This window comes from Microcaecilia unicolor, chromosome 7, assembly GCF_901765095.1.
Source record: "Microcaecilia unicolor chromosome 7, aMicUni1.1, whole genome shotgun sequence".
Taxonomy (NCBI): Eukaryota; Metazoa; Chordata; class Amphibia; order Gymnophiona; family Siphonopidae; genus Microcaecilia; species Microcaecilia unicolor.
Genome location: NC_044037.1, coordinates 35,438,810 through 35,463,584, shown reverse-complemented (window position 1 = coordinate 35,463,584; position 24,775 = coordinate 35,438,810). Strand labels below are relative to the sequence as shown.

The window sequence follows — 24,775 nt, the reverse complement described above, 5'->3', positions numbered from 1 at the left end:
GGAGGGAAGAGAGGAGAAATGCTGGACATGGATTGAAGGGAGGGAAGAGAGGAGAAATGCTGGACATAGATGGAGTCTGCGTACTCTTTATCTTTTTATAAATAAAAATCACAAAAAAAGAAAGATTAAAACAAAAATAAACAAACATAGATAATCTGTATCTCATACCCCTGGAGCATATTACTCATACACCCTTCCCAATTATTATTTATCATGACAGAACATTTCTCCTAACGGTTCCCTTAAAAACGTAATCACCATTACATGATAACTTTGCTAGCGCCCGTTTCATTTGTGTGCGAAACGGCCTTTTTTTACTAGTATTTTCATAAAACACTCTATGAGCTAATAGCAGCAGCAGCCTGCCCTGGAAGACTGGCGTTTAGGCTTTAAGGGGATTCAGTCTGTTCCTCTTTGTGATTTTTTTTTTTTTTTTAATTTTTAAAGAATTTAATCAGTATGTTCTATAGAGGTTTCCTTATGATGAACTGTTTGTTTCTGGGTTCCATACTGTTTGGGCAACAGCAATACTGAAGAATTCCAGTATGCACCAGCCCTTGTGCTGTTGACGCTGCTGTAACAGATCAATCTTTACTTCCATTTCTTGATTGAGAAGGAACACAACTCACTGGTATGGACTCGTTCAACAGGATTCAAGAAAAGAAATGAACAGGTATGGATAAATTTCACCTGGACACAGAGGGTTGGACTGAGCTGTGAGCAATAGTGCCAATCATCAAGGCTTCAAACTTTTTATAGGAGGAAGATGGGGATTGTGATAGGATCTATGGCAATGTATAATTCTTATATTTTTGTGAATTTAGCCTCATTCTACAGGTCAGTTTTCTGCTGTTTTTAAGTACTTATCTCCTTCTCAGCATTCCCCAACTACCTTATGCCTAGGTCATCATATTTCCTTGCAAACACCTTTCCCTAGGGGTATGTTTTCTAATGGGAGCCCTTGAGAAGATACATTATGATTATCTCTTATTCATCCAGACAGGAGGTGAGAGAATGGAAGATATAGTTTTGATAGCCTGTCATTTTGTTTTAAAGGTAATTTAATTTTAAATGCCTATGTGAGATGTATGTATGGACAGTAGCTAGGGTTGAAGCCTTGACGATTGGCGCTACTGCTCACAAGTTCCACTTGTGCTAATTCAACCCCCTTTGTGTGAATGCTCCCATCAAACTGATATTCTATATCTCGGCAGTAATATACATAGAGCTGTACTGCATTGCATATTTTACTATTCGGCTGAATTCGAATAATGAAAAATATTATTTGGCCAAATATGAATAATGGACATTGAGCTTCAACATAAATAATAAAAGAATTATGTGAAATCAAAGATCAAGTGTTTATTTCAGTAGGATTTAGCATAGTAGAGCCCCTGATTATTTGTATTTAAATCACTATTTGGCTAAATATGACTAATGTATTCAGGGCCAAATCAAACAAATATTCGGTACAGCCCTAATATGCAGTCTCTCAAGTCTTAGGAGCCTTTTAAAACTTCATGGTGCTTATTTTAAAAGGTTGCAGGTTCTAGGCTGGGTAGGTAGTTTAATTTTCATCATTGTTGTTGAGAGAGGAAACGGAGAAATTTACTGCATAGGCTGAGTTGGTGTACTGACGTCGGTGGCTGTTGAAGGAAATCATTAGATGTGGAGGGTCCTCACTGACACCAAGAAACTTTTTTATAGGGATTGCAGTGTTTCCTAGTTCCATCTCCTGAAACAGGGGGTTAGCAAAAGTTGCTCTTGGGGTTTTGGACAGCTGGATTTTGTTCATGCATTGCAATACTTGAAAAGAGCCCTTTTATACACTGGAACAGTAGCAATTTGATGAACTGGTATTAGGAAAGGATGCCTCTCCAGTTAAGCAAAGTACTTGTGGGACTTTATTTTGATATAAGTCATGAACTACCAGTAGTGTTTGTTGGAACTATGGGGATTTGACATGGACATTTGTGTGTGTGTGTGTGTGTGTGTTTTTTGTTTGTTTTTTTATGACTAAAAAAGACTCTGCGGGTTTTGGCTATTTTTCTCTGTGTTTTTGGTGAGCAACTTTTTTTTTTTGGCTCTTTTTTTTTTTCTGGAGATAATTTAATGATGCCAATGGTAATACCTGGGAATCCGTTTGTGAAAGACTGACACATTTGATCAGACCAATGCTGTTTGAGCTTTGGGCCCTCATTTATTTAGATTTTAATTTTTTTTTTTTTATTCCCCCACAGTTTTGATTAGCCATCTTGTTTGTCATGTTTCATGCTTTTTTTGGGATATTTTGAAAGTTTGTTACCCCTTCCTATATATAATGCCGTATTCTGACATTGGTTCTGAACTTAGGTCTTCGATGGCCTTATACAAGTCTGGCTTTCAGAGAACCAAAGTACGAAGATTAGTAATTTATTTTTATTTCGTGCTTCACCATCTAGTGGCATGAAACAGATGTGCAGCAAGCAGTTCTGGAGTTGTTTGCACATGAGTTTTTTTGTTTTGTTTTCTAATTACCTTGGTTGCTTTGGTTTCCTCAGTTCTTTAATGGGTGAAAGGAAAAGCATGGTGCAGGTGAAGCTTCATGTCTCATATTGACAGCTGCTATACCAGACAGTGATTGCCCAGCATTTTCCTGTGCTCTCTCTGGTATGCTGTGGCATCAGGAGCACAACCGCAGTTTGAGGCAGAAGTTTCTCTGAGCCCTGAAGGTTTGCTCTCAGTATGCCAAAAGCAACTGTACTGTCTGAGGGCAAGGAGGAGGCTTCTTTGTTCCAAGGTGGACTTGGACCTTCTCCTATGGGAGCAGCCTCGAAAATGAGCCTTGTTCAGAAGGAGTTGGTGAGGGAGGTCTGGCCAGCGGTGGTACCCCAGAACTTGAGATAGAAGGAATCTATCTCGAACTCCCAGGAAATAAAATCTGTGATAGCAGAGCTAAGAGCCAGGACACATCTAGTGAGATTAGTCCTTATACTCTATATGGAATACCACTTATTGTCTTTACTGGCAATGGACTTCCATAACAGAAGCCATGCTCGGAGTCTCGAGCACTTCAACAAATGTCCTAGTTGGAGGGGAAAATGGGCTTAGTCCAGCTGAATCTGATTGAAGATGAGAACTTGGTTCCTCGGAAGCTAGAAAACTTGGAGAACTGTATATGTATTTGGAAATTGTGGTTCATATTCATCCGTGCTAGACCTGTCTAGACAAGTGGAATTTATCCTCCTCGCAGCAGACAAAGGTAGAATTAGCTCATTCCCTACATGCCGGTGCAGCAGGAAGCTACTGATCATTATTATTGTGTCTCCAGCTGCAGGAGTCGTCAACTGTTGCAACAGGACAAGGTAGTCTTTGGTAAATAGTTTACTTCTTAAATCTGCAGCGTTGGGAACCAGGTCTTTTTTTTTTTGGGGGGGGGGGGTGCTCCATGAGTACAGCATCTATTCTGTACCTTCCTTCCCCCTCCTTGGCAACTTCAATAGCGTCCTAAATCTAGGCAGGAACCTCATGCAGGCTACACTGGCACATGGGAGTTTTTCTCCTGAGTTTGATGAGAATGTATCGGGGGTATTGTGCTTGAGGACAGCAGGAGCTGCTGGTATTAAATAACCTGGGGGGAGAGAGATCAAGGACAAAAAAAAACTTTACCCTCGTTGGTGTCCCATTGCCCTAGCTCTGCCTGATGAGGGGGATCAAGAGCCTTCAAATTCTAGTCAGATGTAGAAGAGTTCTTCTGTGGTGCACCTGTTCAAGAAAAAATAGCTTTCAAGCCCAGTTGACCAGGTGGTCAAGATTCTGAAGGTCTCTTACCAAACGGTAGAGTCCTTTGTCACAAGGAATCTTATTCTGGCAAGGATTTCTGGGCCACTGAATTAGGCTGTTAAGGCTTTGGGTTTGCCTTAAACCAAGCCCTCTTTTTGTAAATCTGTGACAGGTTAGTTCCATTACCAAAGCTTGGAGGTATTGCTATGGGTTCCCAATGCAGATTCACTAGTTCTAGTAGTAATTGCCATACCGTGATTCCAGTGGAAGGAGGGATCTGCAGGAAAAGTGGTTTGTCATGCAATACCATGCCTTTGAGGAATCAGGAATGGTGCTTCATTTGGTCATCTGCAGAGGTTGTGGCCCAAGCCCTGCTATATTGGACTCTGCAAGCTCAGATGGAAGCATTCAGTCAAGGGCCATTAATGGGATCAGCATTGTCCAGTTTGGCTGATGCTTTCTGTGAGCTAAAACATACATCTTCAAAGTGGATGGCTGTGGTTGGATCTGGCCAAAGAGGATTCTGGCTAAGAGATTGTACAGCAGACACTACATCAAATGCACACTTCAGTAGATCCCCATTTATAGGCCATCTTTTGATCAGCGAGGATTTAGAGAAGGCTACCAGATCACAGGGAATATGGCTCATTTACAGGGGGGGAATGAAGAGCTTTTGAGATTTCCAGATAATCAGACAGACCTTGCTTATGCTATCTCAGAGGACCAGATAATTGCTTAATGGGCAACTCTGTTGAGGCTCCAAGAGGAATTTATGGTCAGGGACCATACCTGCCCCTAGTAATATGCTCTAGCAGTGACTATGTTGGGCAAGTGCACTGCACACATAGTTCAGGGTCTGAAGAATTTGTTCTCAGGGCTTGGGTCATAATTAATACGAGACCATATGGCCATCATAACTGATGACTGTGCACTGGATTGTTCTACTTTCCCATCAAATACTCTCTTCTTGGAATCCGACTTTCAGACCCCAGATATGGAGGAAATCGTCTTTTTAACACATTCATCTCTGCCAACTGGAAGGCATTGTCCTTGTCTTTCCCCAGGCAAAAGAAGACAAGGCCCCTACTCCAGATATTTAATGTGCCCTCCCCCCCCCTTCCAAAAAATAGGGAGGGTCATTTTGACCTGTACCCTTTGCTTTGGATTCCAGGGTTTAATATGGAATCCCTGCATTTTGTGATCCTGGCTCTTCAATCAGAGTTCTCATATCAATAGATCTGATAGTGGAATATCTCTACTTTCCAATGCAAACAGTTTTTCAAAGATTCCTCGGATTCTTCACATGTTCTGCAGACCAGTGAAGTAGTCCTACTCTAATGCATGTACTTGTTAGCAGAATGTGAAAAATATACAGGTGTGTGAAGACTTCTTTTTTTTTTTTTTTTTTAAGTGTGCATACTATGCTTTCATTTCATTTATTAGCTCTTATCCCAAATTATCCTATAAATTCAGTTCAATGCGGCTCACATTTAAAATAGCAATAAAAGCTCTTTGTTTTACATAACAGTAAAAGCAGATCCATTAACATTTAGGTACTGACACAGTAAATAATGAAAATATCACAAGAACATATACATTGCATCGATACTTAGTTTGTTCATAAATGCTAGTTGTGATGTCTAAACTTCTACTAATAGAAATTTTTTTTAAAGAGAGAGCTTTTTACGAAACAGTAGTTATCCATCTTATCTCTTTCGACAGTGAATTCCACATCTTTGTTGCAAGATATGAAAACCCCCAGCATGAATTGATTTTATAAATTAAACCCTTACAACTAGGGAAGTGCAGCAAAAGAAAATCCCGAGCATCCATCAATGCATTCCTTAATGGGAAATCTATTAAAGTTCACATATAGTTCAGGGTCATTTCATACAGCATTTGAAAGACAAAAACAATTTTAAAATAGAACCCTGGATTTTACCAGGAGCCAGTGCAAAGCTTGTAATAGAGGGGACATAACTGTAGGTCTTTCGGTGTCAAATACAGTTTTTTCCAAGATAGCCCCCCCCCCCCCCCCCCGGGATAGATGCCCTAGTTCAGCCATAGCTGATGGAGGAACCCCTCAGTGTCTTCCCTCCTTGGCCTCCATTAGGCCATCTGTTGTGAAGAATTGTGCGTCATCTTCATCAGGTCTTGCTAGTAGCTCCAGATTGGCCTCACCGGCTGTGGTACACAGACCTTGTTTGCCTGTTGGAGGGAGACCCTCTCCAATTGTCCAGAGGTCGGGGCCTTCTCTGGCAATAGCTGGTAGACATGGAAGATCTGGATCCCTTCTGGTTTATCGTCTGACCATTGAGAGGAGTTGCTTAGAGAAGTGTGTTGTTTTTTTTTCTTGCGTTGGTTTCTACATTGCTCCACTCTCTGAAGTCCTCCACATATCTGACTTATGTCTGGGTATGCAAGGTTTTTGAAACCTGTTGTATGGGATGGTCTCTGTCCCCTCGGAGGGCTCAGGACCCAGATATTCTGGGTTTCTTGCAGCAGGGACCAGACCAGGGTCTGGCAATGGGCCCCCTGAGGATTCAGGTGGCTGCTGTTTCCAGTGTTTGGGGAGAAGTGAAAGGCACCTTCCTGGCCTTGACTGGTGAGGTCTCATGTTTCCTGGGAGGTGTGGCATGTTTGACCCCCCCCCCCCCCCCCAATACTTCCCTCCTTTCTGTAAGATCTTAATGTTCTCGGAGTGTTTGCTAAGGTTCTATTTGAGCCTCTGCACTTGCCCTCCATTAAAGGCCAGTCTTGATTACCATCACCTCAGCTCAAAGAGTCTGAGCTACAAGCTCTGTCTTGTTGGTACCCATGTCTCTTGTGGTGGATTCAGTTTCTTGTCGCACAGTCCCTTCCTTTCTCTCTAAGGTGGTTTCTCCACTCCATGTGAATAAGGAAGTTTGCTTGCCCTCCTGTGTAGAGGACTCTGTTCCTGCAGATTGGGGGTTTCATATACTGGACATCGAGAGTATGCTGCTATGCTGCCTGAAGGAGACAAAGTTTGCCCCTCCATCACGTTTTTGTCCTCTTTAATGGCCCTAGGAGTGGTCAGTTAGCCTCTAAGGCCTACATTACAAAATGGATCAAGACTGCTATTGAAACCACATTTGAAAAAATGGTCTGGTGCCTCATGGTCTGAAGGCCCACTCCACACGGGTTCAGGTCACATCCTAGGCAGATACCCAGGCAGTGGGTGACTCCTGAAAAGATTTGTAGAATGGTGATGCAGTCATCACTCCATTCATTTGTCAAGCATTACATATTGAACGTGTCAGCCAAGCCCCATTCAGACTTTGGCATAGCCATCATTCGGAGGGTCTTGTGTTCCCCGCCCAGTAGATCTGCTTCATTACATCCCACACATGTAGAATAGTGTAGCTAAACATTACTGAAGGAGAAATCATGTCTTACCTGATCATTTTCTTTCCTTTAGTCAACTACGCTGTTCTGCAACCCACCCTTGGAAGTCTTGGGCCCAGGACTCTCAGTTGCTCTGCATTTTAGTCAAATCACACACATTACAATTTACAGTAGTACAGGTTTCCTGTGAAATTGCTGTGTCCTAGAGTATGCAGTGTAGCGAGTGACACTCTGTGGTGGTATGCTGACTTATCATTGCAGCAGCAGTGGTTGATGGGCATAAAGGGACCTTCTGCTACTTTGGTAGATATATATATATATACTGTATATATATATATCTTTCCAAGGAGCACCACCAGCTAATACTAACAAGACCATTGGTAAAACTCAAATTTTTTTTCTCTACCTCCATCTGCTGGTAGGAGGGGATAATACTCGTCTTTCTCCGAGGACAAGCAGGCTGCTTGTTCTCACTGATGGGTTGACGTCCTCGGCAGCCCCCTCCATCGGAAAGTTTACTAGCAAAGGCCTTTGCTAGTCCTCGCGCGCCCATGCGCACCGCGCATGCGCAGCCGACTTCCCGCCCGAAACCGGCTCGAGCCGGCCAGTCTTCTTTCGTCCGCGCTCAGTACGGTCGTGTTACGCCGTTCGTGCCCCAGAGAGTCGACCTCGCGCGTCCTTTTCGACGTGTTTTTTCCTTGTTTTTCTTTTAAAAAGTTCGGGAAGCGCTCCGGAAGTGTTCCGGAAGACCCTTTCGGGTTTTCTGCCCTTCCCGTAATTCTCTCAACTTTTGCCCCGTAAGTTTTCTTTCGTCGTCGGGGTAGGCCTAGTTTGGCCTCGGTCGAGATTTTTCTCCCTTTAAATTTTGGTGCTTCAATTTTCGCCATTTCGGCCTTTGATTTCGCCGGCGTGATTTTTCCGCCCATGACATCGAAGCCTTCCAGCGGCTTCAAGAAGTGCACCCAGTGCGCCCGGGTAATCTCGCTCACTGATAGGCACTCTGCGTGTCTTCAGTGTCTAGGGGCCCAGCACCGCCCTCAGAACTGCAGTCTGTGTTCCCTGTTACAAAGGCGGACTCAGGTAGCGAGATTAGCCCAGTGGAACGTTTTGTTCTCGGGCTCTTCGTCGACATCGGCACCGGAGGCATCGAGTGCATCGACGTCGTCAGCGTCCGGACCATCTTCCTTGGCTGCCGCTCCATCGACTGCATCGAGGCATCGGACCTCTGCATCGGCGCTGAGGCATCGGGCGACTGCATCGACGTCGGTGGTACCGAGACTTCGTCTGCTGATGTCGTCGGACGGAGGTGCATCGTCAGGAGTGCAGGTGAGGGCTGTCCATTCCCCTGCTGGTGGCGGTGAGCCTTCGGGTGGGTCTCCTCCTACCCTGAGGGCTCCTGCGGTACAGCCCTCCCGGGATCGACCCTCTTCGGTCTCGGCCTCGAGGAAGCGACGGATGGATTCTACGTCCTCCTCGTCGGTGCCGGGGAGCTCCGGTGACATGCTTCGGAAGAAGTCGAAGAAGCATCGACACCGGTCTCCTCCCCATGTCGGCACCGAGAGCTCTGGGTCGCCGAGGGATTCGGCACCCAGCAGGCATCGGCACCGAGAGGACCGCTCACCCTCTGTTCAGGAGGTGTCGATGCGCTCCACTCTGGACAGCCCGGAACAGCCTCCTCGCCCGGAACAGGTTCTGACGTCGACGCCTGCATCGACCTCTCAGCCTTTTTCTGCAGCCACTCTGAACGAGAGCCTCCGGGCCGTTCTCCCAGAGATTCTGGGAGAGCTGTTGCGCCCTACCCCTCCGGTACCGGCGGTGCTTGCGCCTCCAGTACCGTCGAGCGTGGCGCCGGCTGGTCCATCGCCCAGGTTGAGGTCCCCGACGTCGGTACCGCGTGCGGTGCCGACCGCGGCCACCTCCCAGGAAGGCTCCCCGACTACGTCGGCGGAGGGAGCTTCGCCGATGCGGGCGAGGGAGTCTACCTCTCGACGCCCCCATCGTGGACGTGGTTCCACGGAGTCGAGCCGGGCGAGGTTGCAGACACAGGTCCGTGAACTTGTGTCTGACACCGAGGGTGAGGCCTCGTGGGAGGACGAAGAAAACCCCAGATATTTCTCTGACTAGGAGTCTGAGGGTCTTCCTTCTGATCCCACTCCCTCTCCTGAAAGGCAGCTTTCTCCTCCTGAGAGTCTGTCTTTCGCTTCCTTTGTCCGGGAGATGTCTACGGCCATCCCCTTCCCGGTGGTTGTGGAGGACGAGCCCAGGGCTGAAATGTTTGAGCTCCTGGACTATCCTTCTCCACCTAAGGAAGCGTCCACTGTTCCCTTGCACCATGTCCTGAAAAAGACATTGCTTGCGAACTGGACCAAGCCATTAAGTAATCCCCACATTCCCAAGAAGATCGAGTCCCAGTACCGGATCCATGGGGACCCAGAGCTGATGCGCACTCAGTTGCCTCATGACTCTGGAGTTGTGGATTTGGCCCTAAAGAAAGCTAAGAGTTCTAGGGAGCATGCTTCGGCGCCCCCGGGCAAAGACCCTAGAACCTTAGACTCCTTTGGGAGGAAGGCCTACCATTCTTCTATGCTCGTGGCCAAGATCCAGTCTTACCAGCTCTACACGAGCATACACATGCGGAACAATGTGCGGCAGTTGGCGGGCTTGGTTGATGCTCTTCCCCCTGAGCAAGCCAAGCCTTTTCAGGAGGTGGTCAGGCAGCTGAAGGCGTGCAGAAAATTCCTGGCCAGAGGAGTTTATGACACTTTTGATGTTGCGTACAGGGCCGCTGCTCAAGGTGTGGTGATGCGCAGGCTCTCATGGCTGCGTGCCGCCGACCTGGAGAATAGACTCCAGCAGCGGATTGCGGACTCGCCTTGCCGTGCGGACAACATTTTTGGGGAAAAAGTCGAGCAGGTGGTAGAGTCTCTCCACCAGCGGGACACCGCATTCGACAAGTTCTCCCGCCGGCAGCCTTCAGCATCTACCTCTACAGGTAGAAGATTTTTCGGGGGAAGGAAGACTGGTCCCTATGCTTCTGGTAAGCGTAGGTACAATCCTCCTTCCCGACAGCCTGCGGCCCAGGCTAAGCCCCAGCGCGCTCGCTCTCGTCAGCAGCGTGCGCCTCAGCAAGGCCCCGCGGCTCCCCAGCAAAAGCAAGGGGCGAGCTTTTGACTGGCTCCAGCAGAGCATAGCCGACATCCCAGTGTCAGTGCCGGGCGACCTGCCGGTCGGAGGGAGGTTGATAGCTTTTCACCAAAGGTGGCCTCTCATAACCTCCGATCAGTGGGTTCTGCAAATAGTCCGGCAAGGATACACCCTCAATTTGGCCTCAAAACCTCCAAATTGTCCACCAGGAGCTCAGTCTTACAGCTTCCAGCACAAGCAGGTACTTGCAGAGGAACTCTCCGCCCTTCTCAGCGCCAATGCGGTCGAGCCCGTGCCATCAGGGCAGGAAGGGCTGGGATTCTATTCCAGGTACTTCCTTGTGGAAAAGAAAACAGGGGGGATGCGTCCCATCCTAGACCTAAGGGCCCTGAACAAATATCTCGTAAAAGAAAAGTTCAGGATGCTTTCCCTGGGCACCCTCCTCCCCATGATTCAGCAAAACGATTGGCTATGCTCTCTGGACTTGAAGGATGCCTACACTCACATCCCGATACTGCCAGCTCACAGACAGTATCTGCGATTTCAGCTGGGCACACGCCACTTCCAGTACTGTGTGCTACCCTTTGGGCTCGCCTCTGCGCCCAGGGTGTTCACAAAGTGCCTAGCTGTGTTAGCAGCGGCACTTCGCAGGCTGGGGGTGCATGTGTTCCCATATCTCGACGATTGGCTGGTGAAGAACACATCCGAGGCAGGAGCCCTGCAGTCCATGCAGATGACTATTCGCCTACTGGAGCTACTGGGGTTTGTGATAAATTATCCAAAGTCCCATCTTCTCCCAATGCAGAGACTCGAATTCATAGGAGCTCTGCTGGATTCTCGGACGGCTCGCGCCTATCTCCCAGAGACGAGGGCCAACAACTTGTTGTCCCTCGTCTCGCGGGTGCGAGCGTCCCAGCAGATCACAGCTCGGCAGATGTTGAGATTGCTGGGCCACATGGCCTCCACAGTTCATGTGACTCCCATGGCCCGCCTTCACATGAGATCTGCTCAATGGACCCTAGCCTCCCAGTGGTATCAGGCCGCTGGGGGTCTAGAGGACGTGATCCACCTGTCCACGAGTTTTCTCAAATCCCTATATTGGTGGACGATTTGCTCCAATTTGACTCTGGGACGTCCCTTCCAAATTCCTCAGCCACAAAAGGTGCTGACCACGGATGCGTCCCTCCTGGGATGGGGAGCTCATGTCGATGGGCTTCACACCCAAGGAAGCTGGTCCCTCCAGGAACGCGATCTGCAGATCAATCTTCTGGAGTTACGAGCGATCTGGAACGCTCTGAAGGCTTTCAGAGATCGGCTGTCCCACCAAATTATCCAAATTCAGACAGACAACCAGGTTGCCATGTACTATGTCAACAAGCAGGGGGGCACCGGATCTCGCCCCCTGTGTCAGGAAGCCGTCAGCATGTGGCTCTGGGCTCGCCGTCACGACATGATGCTCCAAGCCACATATCTGGCAGGCGTAAACAACAGTCTGGCCGACAGGTTGAGCAGGATTATGCAACCTCACGAGTGGTCGCTCAATTCCCGTGTGGTACGACAGATCTTCCAGGTGTGGGGCACCCCCTTGGTAGATCTCTTCGCATCTCGAGTGAACCACAAAGTCCCTCAGTTCTGTTCCAGGCTTCAGGCCCACGGCAGACTGGCATCGGATGCCTTCCTCCTGGACTGGGGGAGGGTCTGCTGTATGCTTATCCTCCCATACCTCTGGTGGGGAAGACTTTGTTGAAACTCAAGCAAGACCAAGGCACCATGATTCTGATTGCTCCTTTTTGGCCGCGTCAGATCTGGTTCCCTCTTCTTCTGGAGTTGTCCTCCGAAGAACCGTGGAGATTGGAGTGTTTTCCGACCCTCATCACACAGGACGAAGGGGCACTTCTGCATCCCAGCCTCCAGTCGCTGGCTCTTACGGCCTGGATGTTGAGGGCGTAGACTTTGCCTCTTTGGGTCTGTCAGAGGGTGTCTCCCGCATCTTGCTTGCTTCCAGGAAAGATTCCACTAAGAGAAGTTACTTCTTCCATTGGAGGAGGTTTGCCGTCTGGTGTGACAGCAAGGCCCTAGATCCTCGCTCTTGTCCTACACAGACCCTGCTTGAATACCTTCTGCACTTGTCTGAGTCTGGTCTCAAGACCAACTCTGTAAGGGTTCACCTTAGTGCAATCAGTGCTTACCATTATCATGTGGAAGGTAAGCCGATCTCAGGACAGCCTTTAGTTGTTCGCTTCATGAGAGGCTTGCTTTTGTCAAAGCCCCCTGTCAAGCCTCCTACAGTGTCATGGGATCTCAATGTCGTTCTCACCCAGCTGATGAAACCTCCTTTCGAGCCACTGAATTCCTGCCATCTAAAGTACTTGACTTGGAAGGTCATTTTCTTGGTGGCAGTTACTTCAGCTCGTAGAGTCAGTGAGCTTCAGGCCCTGGTAGCCCAGGCTCCTTACACCAAATTTCATCATAACAGAGTAGTCCTTTGCACTCACCCTAAGTTCCTGCCAAAGGTCGTGTCGGAGTTCCATCTGAACCAGTCAATTGTCTTGCCAACATTCTTTCCCCGTCCTCATTCCTGCCCTGCTGAACGTCAGCTGCACACATTGGACTGCAAGAGAGCATTGGCCTTCTACCTGGAGCGGACACAGCCCCACAGACAGTCCGCCCAATTGTTTGTTTCTTTTGATCCCAATAGGAGGGGAGTGGCTGTAGGGAAACGCACCTTATCCAATTGGCTAGCAGATTGCATTTCCTTCACTTACGCCCAGGCGGGGCTGGCTCTTGAGGGTCATGTCACGGCTCATAATGTTAGAGCCATGGCTGCGTCGGTGGCCCACTTGAAGTCAGCCTCCATTGAAGACATTTGCAAAGCTGCGACGTGGTCATCTGTCCACACATTCACATCTCATTACTGCCTGCAGCAGGATACCCGACGCGACAGTCGGTTCGGGCAGTCAGTTCTTCAGAACCTGTTTGGGCTTTAGGATCCAACTCCACCCCCCGAGGGCCCTGTTTGTTCTGTTCCAGGCTGCACTCTCAGTTAGTTGGTAAATTTTTTAGGTCAATCTCAGTTTGTCCTCGCCGTTGCGAGGCCCAATTGACCATGGTTGTTGTTTTGAGTGAGCCTGGGGGCTAGGGATACCCCATCAGTGAGAACAAGCAGCCTGCTTGTCCTCGGAGAAAGCGAATGCTACATACCTGTAGAAGGTATTCTCCGAGGACAGCAGGCTGATTGTTCTCACAAACCCGCCCGCCTCCCCTTTGGAGTTGAGTCTTCCCTTGAAGTGTATTGTCTTGCTACATACTGGACTGGCCGGCTCGAGCCGGTTTCGGGCGGGAAGACGGCCGCGCATGCGCGGTGCGCATGGGCGCGCGAGGACTAGCAAAGGCCTTTGCTAGTAAACTTTCCGATGGAGGGGGCTGCCGAGGACGTCAACCCATCAGTGAGAACAATCAGCCTGCTGTCCTCGGAGAATACCTTCTACAGGTATGTAGCATTCGCTTTAGTTTAGCTGGCTAAAGAAAATTATGAGGTAAGACATAATTTTTCCTTTCTTCTAAATGAAAATGGCATACACCCACATTGCTGGTTTTCTTCTTTTGTGTTGAACTTCAAACTTAACCAAGCATGTGTTTTTGTTTGTTTTGTTTGTTTTCTAATGCTTTCTCTTTACATGGTGTATCCGAGTATGAAGGTTGAAATCTTGTCATTTCTGCTTCCAAGGAAAACGTATTGATTCCTTCATTACCAATTAATTTATTTTTCAGGCAGTCCTTAATATATGCAGTATTTTTCTCCAGCACCATAATTCAAAGGCATCAATTGTCTTCCTGTTTTGCTTCTTCATTGTCCAACTTTTGCCTCCATTTGACATTATTGAAAATATAATTGTTTGGACAAGTCAAATCTTTGTATTCAGAGGTGCATCTTTGCACTTGAGTCTTGTCTGGGTCTGTTATTTTGCTTTGTTCATTAATGGTTTGCTCTTTCTCAACTTTAGACTGAGTTTACATACTAATAGTAGATGGTAATCTGTACTACAGTTGACTCTAGGTTTTCTTTGTTGATATTGCTGATTCCACAGATATAAGCAAATTTGATTTTTATTCAATCTATTGGGTAGTGTCGTGTACAGTTCCCGCTTTTGTTGCTGGAATTAAAATGAACAGATTATTAGTTTTGCAGAATTCTATCAAACATTCTTCAGCTTCATGTCTGTTGAGTCCATATTTATCAACTACTTGACCTTCTTTGTTCCCAGCTTTTGCATTCCAGTAGCCCATGACAATCAGTATATCTTATTTGCATGTTCTGTCATCATCGTAGTGGATCAGTTCTATGGACAAGTACAAGCCAATTTCAGCTCTTCTGCATCTGTTGTTGCATGTACATAAATAGTATCTACATTGATGGACATTCTCTTGGCAAATGGAAATTAAGCATTCACTGACTCCACTGTATTGTTCTACAGTTTTTCAAGCTTCTGTAGTATCTTGATTCCTATTGTTAGTTAAAAAAAAAATTAATCTCTTTATTCCTTAGCGACTCTCTGGACCAGCCCAGAATATAATAATGGTTGTGCACGCCTTTCAGCAAGTGGAGTCTGAAAACTCTGACTCTAGAGAGAGCCAATAAGAGCCCTGGATAACTAGATCTAGACTCTGTATTCTCAGTCTCCGGCAGGTGGAAAGTGGTGAGCCCTTCAATCTCTTTCTCTCTACTCTTCTTTTTCTGCTGGTTTTTAATAACTTATAGGTTGTTTGGAGTAGGGAGTACCTTTACAGCGTTTTTTTCCCTTTGACTAATTATTCTATTCTCCGGTGTCTCTTGCAGTTTCTGGAGGCTGAGGCCTGCAGGGGTCTCCCTAAGCCTCAGGGTGTCAAACTCTGGTGACTGGGTCCCTCCTCCTGTGATCTTCCTGCACAGCTGTGCTCTGCACGGCTATGGGTTGATAGCCTGCCTCAAACTCTTCGAAGGAACAGAGTTTTAAGTCTTTGGGAGAGGCAGCCACTTGAAGTGAGGTGTGAACGAGCAGGGCAGCTCTGTGTCCGCGACGTTCTTGTTTTGCTAATTTTGGTTCGATGGCATGTGTCTGTTTAAAAAAAAAAAAAAAAAAGCCGTTCCAGCACTTTAAATGCAGCACCATGGCAGAGAAACTCTGCCGGTGTACAGTTTGTCAGCGGCATGGACTCATGGGTAGCAGAGTTTAAATAATGTGCCACTATAGATCAGCAGAGGCCGGTCCTTTGCACACCGCTTCTTCTGTGGTGTCCGCGGTTCGCCAAGATTCGGGTGGTAAAGTGAAGGTGCAGGCTCCTGTTGTGGGGAGAAATGCTGTCATTTTATCTCAAACTGTGCCAGAGGAACGGCCTGCTGCTCTGTCACTCCAGTCACTAGAGCAGGCCAACTTAGATTTACCCATGCCCTTGGAACTGTTGGGGGGGGGGGGGGGGAGGGGTAGGTTTCCCTCCAGAGTTTGTTCTTCAGATGTATAAGGCCTTCATGTTACAAAAGTCAAGACCTCTTTCAGCCTCTCTGGGTGAGTGCTTGGAGGCATGCGATCTCTGCAAAACGTCCCAGGCGGCCTGGGATCTTGAGGAGGATCTGGTTTAAGAACCAGATCAGGAGATGCCCTCTTTGGAAGGGGCAGATTATTTAGGAGAAGGTCTGCTTTCTGAAGACTCCGGTCTGGTGGAACAACAACAATAAAAAAAATAGAAGAAATGTGCAATAAGTATGTTAGTATGTTTTCTCTATCAAGTACATTAAGCAACAGGCACATGCTCATTGTTAGTATGTCCTTGGTGGCTATTCAAGTTTCCCAGTTGCACAGAATATTGTTCTCCTCTTTTCCTTTTCTGTTCTATTAGGATAGAGTCTAGTTCTAGTTAGTCAGGGTTCTTATTGGCTCTCTAGAGTCAGAGTTTTCAGTCTCCACCTGCTGGAAGGCATGCACAACCGATCAATCACATTCTGGGTCGGTCCGGAGGGACTAAAGGAAAGCAACTTAGCAGGTAAGAACTAATGTCCCAATCAAACTAAAGATATCCCTAAAGGTGCTTTGACTAGATGAAATCAGTAGCACTAAATAGTGAATTTTCTGCAAGCTATAAAAAATGAAAATAATATAGATGTTTTAATGACTTGGCGATTATATCAAATAAAGCTGATATTCATTTTCTGTTTCTTACATATTATAGATTTTAACGAAACTTGATTTGTTCTCTTGTAGGCATTTGTAAAAGATGTACATGATGATTCGATAACAGTTACATTTGAAAACAAGTAAGTATTAACACTTCATAATTTCTGTTTGTTTGATCTCATCTTGAGCTTGGTCCATGGCAGTGCCATTATGAGATTAATCTTGTCTCTGTGTGCTGTAAAGACTAGACAAAACGGGACAGTCTTAAAATATATGCTAAAAATTCTAAATTATATATATTTGTTTTTAAAACCTTATACACCTAGGAGGGTTACAAAAAACACATTTTTAAAAATCAGCAATAAAACAAAACAGCATAACAGCCTTTTTAACGATTGGTACCAATTCTGCCAGATACCTTAAATTTTTTTTTTTTTTTTGGGGGGGGGGGGGGAGGGGGGGGGGTTTGGTCATACTGGTTCTCAGAAAGACAGGGAGAGATGTGACCAAAGTACAAAATTACAGCCCTGTTTCTCTACTGAACACAGATTATAAAGTGTATGCAAAAGTACTGGCTACTTGTCTAGAGGGTGTTAGAGGGCATTTAATTCATAAGGACCAGGTGGGCTTTCCTTAAGAGCTGTCTAGCTCTGACAATATGTTCTGCTTATGCTATTCCTGGGGGAATTTTGCACAACTGCGCAGCGCAGAGTTTTTGCACAGATTGCGTGGCAAAAGGAGGAGGATATGAACTGCTGCACATCAGGTCATTTTGTCCTCTTCATCCTCCTCTCTTAGACTAGACAGCTCATGTGAACTGTGGGACTGTAGGGCGGCACCTGTGGTTCACACAAACAGTTGACTCTAAGCCAGCAGAGGAGAAGGCTGGAGCCTGAAAAGGGAAAAGACAGGATGAATTTTCAGTAGGGCTCTACCAATTATTCGATTTGATTCTGCGCGAATGTTTATTTGTATTCGGCTGAATAGTTGCTTCTTTTATTATGCTAAAGTTCAATGCCCATTATTCGTATTGGGCATTTGTATTCGGCCGAATATACAGTGCACTCCATTTAAGTGCACGTTGGATAAGCGCATGTTCTGTTTAACTGCATGCCGTACTTCGGTCCCGTTTTTGGTGCCATCAATCTATGGGGACAAACTTTGGTTTAGCACACCACTGATAAGTGCAAGATTCGCTTATATGAATGGTTTAAGACCGCTCCTCTGCAGGAAAGACTCCACATAAGCGCACGCACGGAATATGGAAGCTGATTGGCGCGTGACAAAGGGGTGGTAAATTTGAAATCTCGTTGGTTAACTGCCACAGGCAGAATAAGCGAAAGAAAGTTGTTAGAGTGTACACTGGAGTCATCGCACAACTGTAAGACTTTAACACTGGCTGAACGAATAGAAGTTCTTAAAAAATTAGAAAACAAACTAAGTCAAGCATATATTGCTAAAGAGTATGGTGTCAATCCCAGTCAAATTTCACGTATCTTGAAGCAGAAAGACCAGCTTCTGGAAGACTGGCAAAACAGTACAAATCCACACCAGAAACGAAAACGGGCGGGAAAAGCTGAGGAGGTAGAAGATGCTCTTTTTTGGTGGTTTTCTCATGTCAGAAACAGACAGTTCCTGTCAGTGGTCCACTGCTTATGGAGAAAGCTAATCAGCTAGCTGAAAGTCTTGGACTAACTGAATTCAAAGCCACTGTTGGATGGTTGGAAAGATGGAAGGAGAGGAACAGCATGGTGAAAAACAAGATGCTGATGACTTTGGTGCAGAAAATGAGGTTGTTTCAGTTCTTCCTACCATCTTGAACGAGTTTGCACCTCTTGACATTTTCAATGCTGACGAAAATGGACTCTACTGATGAGCGATTCCTGATGGAACACTTGCATTCAAACAAGCCGAAACTACAGGAAGTAAAACGTCGAAGTACTGACTGACGATCCTCCTTTGCTGCAGTATGGATGGGAGTGAGAAGTTGGAACCACTCATCATTGGAAAGAGCAAACAGCCCCGTTGCTTCAAGAATGTTAAGCGACTTTCTGTGTCATACGAGGCTAACGCAAATTCATGGATGACTGGGGAAATTTGGAAGCAGTAGCTAAAGAAGTTACACTAGAATGCGGGCACAAAATTGTCAGATTTTGTTGCTTTGTGATAATTGTGCTGCACACAGTGATGATGTCAGGCTGTCTAATGTCAAGGTGGTCTTCCTGCCAGCAAAACACAATGGCTCTGATCCAACCTATGGATCAGGGCATAATAGCCAATTTCAAACAACATTATCGGGCTCTTGTGCTATGTCATCTGATGAGCGTTATGGATAACCAGACTGGCAAGGATAAACATACTGTTGAACTGGCTCTTAATCTATCACTGTTGGATTCCCTACATATGCAGAAAGAAGCCTGGAATCATGTTACACAGGCAACGATTGTGAACTGCTACAAGCGGGCAAGCTTTGTTAGGGATGTTGAGAGGGACGAAACAGATGCAGCTGTTGCAAACACATCAGATGAACAGGCTATTGACATCCCAGCCAGTGTTACTGACGAGTTTCATCACTACTTAGCTGTTGGATTACGATCTACAAACAGCTGACGACAGCACTGATGTCCAGATTTGCGCCTACACACAGACAACGGCTGATGATGAAACAGATGATGAAATGAGCAGCGAGGCACATGCTGACGAAATTCAACAACCTCCTGTTACTTTTGTTTGCGAGAGCGCTGGAGAGTCTCAACACAGTTATCTGGAGGCCACTGGATGTCAGTGCTGTGACAGTTTTTACCGTCTGGCAGATGTAGTCTATGGAACTCGCAGACACAAGAGTGTACAGAGAACTATGACTGATTACTTCAAGTAAGCCTAACGTCAGTTAACGGAGACTGTATACTATACTTATAATAAACAGTACTGTACATACGTTTATTAGATGTGAAGCTTCTTTGGGTCACAACTGTTAAGTGCATGCTCTGGTTAACTGCATGTATTTCTTTGGTCCCAGATCCTTGCACTAAAGCAGATTGCACTGTATATATATATATTTTTTTTTTTTTTCATATTCAGCTAAATAGTAACATATGCTATTTGGTACTGCTCTAATTTTCAGGCTTTATGATGGGGACATTCTGTTCAAAAACTCTACACATAATGCAAACTTTTTAAATATTGTGCCAGAATTTTCAAATATTTTGCACAGAATTCCCACAGGAGCATTATGCCATAGCCTAAGTTAAGTGCATATATTACTCTGTCCACATTTTCTGCTATTTTTGAATATGGAAAATGTTTCATAGGGTAGACGTTGGCAATTTGTTAGGATTTATATCTTGGCATCCATGGAGAACACCTGTTATAAGGAATTAACTCTGTTCTTTGGATTTCTAGGAACCATTTGCATTTCTTAAGTTGTTGTAACTTGATCTCTGTGTCATTTTGCTTCAATGGGCATTGAGTTTGTTGCGTTCTTGACTATCACGCTTTTAGGATTAGAGACTTGTTTTCTCCATCTTTGTCCTAATCGGCTAGGAGTTTTCATGTGTTTTGGATGTCTAGAAGGATGGGGGGTGGGGGTTCATAGTTTTTATTTTTCTCTGCAATATTTGATTTATTATGCATTGAGTGAGACAGCTAAATCCTACGTGTTAAAACAACTGTGTCGTTGCCTTGGGTACAACATGCTTTGTGATGTGCATACATTGGCTTAGAAATGATTTTAATTATGTGCTGCCTTCAGTGCTCAGAGACGTTTGGAGATGTAGAAGTCTGAGTGGTGGTGTACCGTGGAGACATAAACTTGAGCCCCTGTTCTTGATTTGTTGAGCCTTGTAAAGTTAAGGCTGTTGAGAAAAAGAAATCCTTGTAGTGCCATCATTCCATTGGAATTCAAATTATTGATTATATTCTGCCTTGAATCCTGGTGGGATGTAAGAATAATATTTTTGTAGATGACACAGGCCAGACTCAGACTTTTTCAGTGTCTGGTATGATGGGGGTTTGGGGGGGGGGGGGGGGGGAGCTTAATAACTCAGACCCAAAGTGAGGGACCCTTTTACAAAACCATGGGAGGGCTAATGTGCAGGTATCACGGCCCAAATCGGCACTACCGTGGGGGTAACATTCGCCGAGCAGCATTTCAGTATTTGGCAAATGTCGAATCCTGTGGTAGAAAATATTTTTCTATTTTCTACCACAAAGGGCGTTTCCGCCTTTAATTGGCAGTGTGACCATATTGGCATGTGCGCCCTTATTGCTAGGTCAGTGGCTGGTGATAAGGGCTCAGGCAGTAAATAGGTGCACACTAGTTTTAATTTTTCACGTGCCCATTTCCCAGCCCATAAAAAATTGGCCTTTTTCCCAGCTGTGGTAAAAAGTGGCCCAGCGCGTGCCAAAAAGACGCACCTACAGTACCACAGGCCACTTTTTACCGCAGCTTTGCAAAAGAACCCCTGAGTGACTTATGTTTATATATTCATCTCCTGGTCTCTTGTTTTGTTGACCACAGTTGGGTTATTGTGATGGGGGTTTGTGGTATTAATGTAGCATTTCATATAGATAACTTACTAATTGTTTTATGTTTAAGTTCTAATAGGAGTCTGTTATAAAAAGTAGACCGATACACATATATATTTATTCAAACCAAGATAAAAGCAGTACCCAATGCTATTAATAATTCTTTATCAGAAAAGTATGGAATACTCTGTATCAATGACCAATGCTTCCTAAATATTTTAATTAAATCAGATGACGTGGTCATAATATAATGTACATACAATCTTATCTTCTTTTTTCTTTTTCAAATCAATAGTAGTATGGAGGAGATCATTTCTTTGTTTCTGTGACATTCTAAACAGCCCTTCTTCAATATATTTCCTTGGGTACCCTCTTTGTATAAATCTGTTAGCCATTACCTTCATTTGTTTTCTGCATTCGTCATTATTTGAACACAGTTTCTTTACTCTCAAAAACTGAGTATAGGGCAGGTTATGCTTCAGTGGATGGCTATGACAGCTACCATATTGTAACAATTTATTTCGGTCTGTGGGTTTTCTATATAATGTCGTCACAAATTTACCATATCTAAATTGAATTAATATATCTAGAAAAGGTATCTCCTTTCTGCTATAATTCATTTGAAACTTCAAATTTTTATCCCTTTTATTCAACCATTCAAAGAACTCTTTTAATAATGATTCATCTCCTTCCCATATCACCAAAATGTCATCAATAAATCTCCTCCATACCATGATATGTCTATTATACGTATATATTTCTCTTCAAAATATGCCATATAAAGATTGGCTACAGAGGGGGCTACCGTTGCCCCCATAGCTGTCCCTTTCACCTGTTTATAATATTGGCCTTCAAAAACAAAAACATTTTCTTTTAGGGCTAATGTAATCAATTGCATGATAAATTCGGTAGGTACTCTTCTAAACATAGTCCTATGAACCAGTGCTTGCTTAATCACTAACAAGGCTTCATCTTGCGGGATGTTAGTGTATAGGGATTCAACATCAAATGTAACTAATAATATATTATTGTTGGTAACTTTTATCTCATCAAGTATATTAATATGTGTTGAGTCCCTGACGTAGGAAGGAATGAGGGGAATCAAAGGTCGGAGGAACATGTCTGTGAATTTTGAAAGAGGTTCCAACAGAGAGCCTATCCCTGAAACAATAGGTCTGCCTGAAGGATCCTTCAGAGATTTGTGTATCTTGGGTAATATATAAATCACAGGTATCCGTGGGTGATCTACTTTCAAAAATTCGACTTCCCTTGGTGTCAAAAATCCTGCTCGTGATCCCAGAGAAATAAGTGAGTCAATTTTCGATTTCAAAGCTGATGTTGGGTCCCTTGGTAGTGGTAAATAAAAACCTTTTTCACTTAGTTGTTTCTTAACTTCATTAATATATTGTTCTTTTTCCATTATCACTACTGCTCCCCCCTTGTCTGCTTGTTTGATGACTATACTGTTATCATTCCTTAATTCTTCAATAGCTTTCCTCTCTTCCTTAGTAATATTGTGATATGGAATAGTTTCCATTTTTTCTACAACATCTATATCTTTTAGGACCATCCTTTCAAAAGCTAGAATCATCGGGTTTACTTGAACATGAGGTACCCATGTACTATTCTTTCTAATTATAGAACTCTCTGTAGTGAATGTGTTCTTATTAGAAAAAAACTCCAAAATACGTAATTTTCTTGTGAGTCTAAATAAATCTATTCTTGTGTTCAAAGCATTGTAACGTGGTGTTGGTATGAAAGATAATCCTTTATTATTATTAAGTTCTAATAGGAAAATGTAAAAAAAAAGAAACTGTAAAGTAATTATCATGTTGGGCGTGTGGTTTTATATTTTCCCCTTAAAGATATTTTTAAGTGGTTCTTGTATATAGAGCTTTGAGTTTTGTTACTTTCTGTCCCTGTAGTATTTTCCTTAAACGGGCATCATTTAATATTCATTTTGTCTCCAGCTGGCAACCAGAGAGACAGATACCATTCCATGATGTGCGATTCCCACCACCTTCAGGTTATAGTAAAGATATAAGTGAAAGTGATGAAGTAGAGGTAAGTCATACATTTTATCTAATCTTTCTTGTGCAAATAATAGAGATGTGCCTTCATTAGCACACATTTTAAAACATGTACTGTGTGCTAAATCAATTTAATGCTTATTTTGATGTTCTAATGTTTTTAAAACATTTTATTAAAATCACTGTGTGAAATGAATTGGGGAGGGGGGGGAAGACTCTGAAAATTAGGAAAAGCCTGAAAATAACCTGAAAGCAAACATTTTTTTTCTGTACGTATCCCTAGGAAATAGTGATAGGGAAAAAAAAGACTTTATTATTTATTTATTACTAGTAAAAAAAAGGCCCGTTTCTGTTTTAAAGGAAACGGGCGCTAGCAAGGTTTCCCTCGGAGTGTGTATGTTTGTGTGAGTGTGTGTGACAGAGAGAGAGAGAGTGAGACTGGGTGCGAGTGTGTGTGTGAGAATGAGAGTATGTGCCAGGGTGGCTTGAGGTAAATATTGACCAGAATAGGTGACAGTATCGATCCTTGTGGTACCCCACAGGTCAGTGTCCATGGTGGTGATGAATTGCTGCTAAACATTATGGATTGTTGCCTGCCTGATAGGTAGGATCTGAATCATGCAAGTACTGTACCATTGATACCTGTTTTTTTTTTTTTTTAGTTTTTTTATGCTTCATTCAATTATGCACTACAACTTAAATCGATCAAGATAAAAATAAAGAAAATTCCAACATTATATTGACCACAAATTATGATCCAAGATCTAGGAAAATAACTGTAAAATCAAAGAATAGTCGATTTAAGTGAACAGAGAGAGATGGCGGTAAATCGCAGCCGAATAGCGCATAGTACAGTGCCTATTACAACATTATTCTTTAGAGGAAATAAATTCTTGAAGTTTTTCTGGGTCAAAGAAAATATATGATATGGAATTGATAGTAATAAGACATTTACAGGGAAACCTCAATTGAAAAGTTCCACCTAAACGGAGAACTCTTTCTTTCAACAACAGGAAAACTTTTCTTCTTCTCTGGGTATCCTTGGAAAAATCTGTATTTTTGACCCAAGAAAAGTGGAGTTCATATGGCGAAAATAAAGTCTCAGGATATTATTACGATGTGTTTGCAGAGCAAATGTAACAAGCAATGTGGTTCTCTCAGTTATGACCTCCATAGAACTTTCTAGGAAATCAGTTACATTCGTAGCAGCTTGAAAATTTCGAGAAGTATCACCCCTTCTTGCACCAGAAATGTTTTGTACTCTAATAATAGGTGGGAATCCCTCAGAGGGAACCCCCAATATCTCATGCACATATTTCCTTAGCATTTCCAGTGCTGGGATGAGTGGAGGTTTTGGAAAATTGAGAAAACGTAAATTATTAATACGAATTTGGTTTTCAAGGAAATCTATTTTACGCTGCTGAAAATTAGAACTTTTCATCAACATTTCTGTTGAAGATTTCACAATTTTAAAGTCATTGTCCAAAACATTCAATTTAGTTGTATGCTCTGCAACTTTAAGAGAGATATCTATTTGAGTTTGCTTTACCTCCGCCAGTTCTCCCGTTAGGATTCAGGCAATCTGTTGTACGTTGGAATTTAGGCCTTGTATCGCTTCCCATAGAGCTTCTAGGGTGACAGCTGTAGGTCTTTTCAAGTCTCCCAGCACTACAGAGGGCACGTTCAGATTTACTGCAGGCGATACACCCACCTGCAGCGGTGTTCCTTCTGGCGTTGAGGAAGCAGCGGGGTCTCCGCAAACGAGCGCAGGGGATCGACTTCCGGATGCCTCGCTCC

The 24,775-nt window shown here is 44.3% G+C and overlaps 1 protein-coding gene across 1 annotated transcript in view; it reads left to right on the top strand.

Annotated features, from left to right (window-relative positions):
* FMR1 (fragile X mental retardation 1) overlaps nucleotides 1-24,775 on the top strand; it is a 107,080-nt gene that overhangs the window by 11,315 nt on the left and 70,990 nt on the right. Inside the window, exons 2-3 of the mRNA XM_030209423.1 lie at nucleotides 16,509-16,561; nucleotides 22,919-23,012. Coding sequence (XP_030065283.1) covers nucleotides 16,509-16,561; nucleotides 22,919-23,012 — 147 coding nt within the window. The remainder of the gene's footprint in view (nucleotides 1-16,508; nucleotides 16,562-22,918; nucleotides 23,013-24,775) is intronic.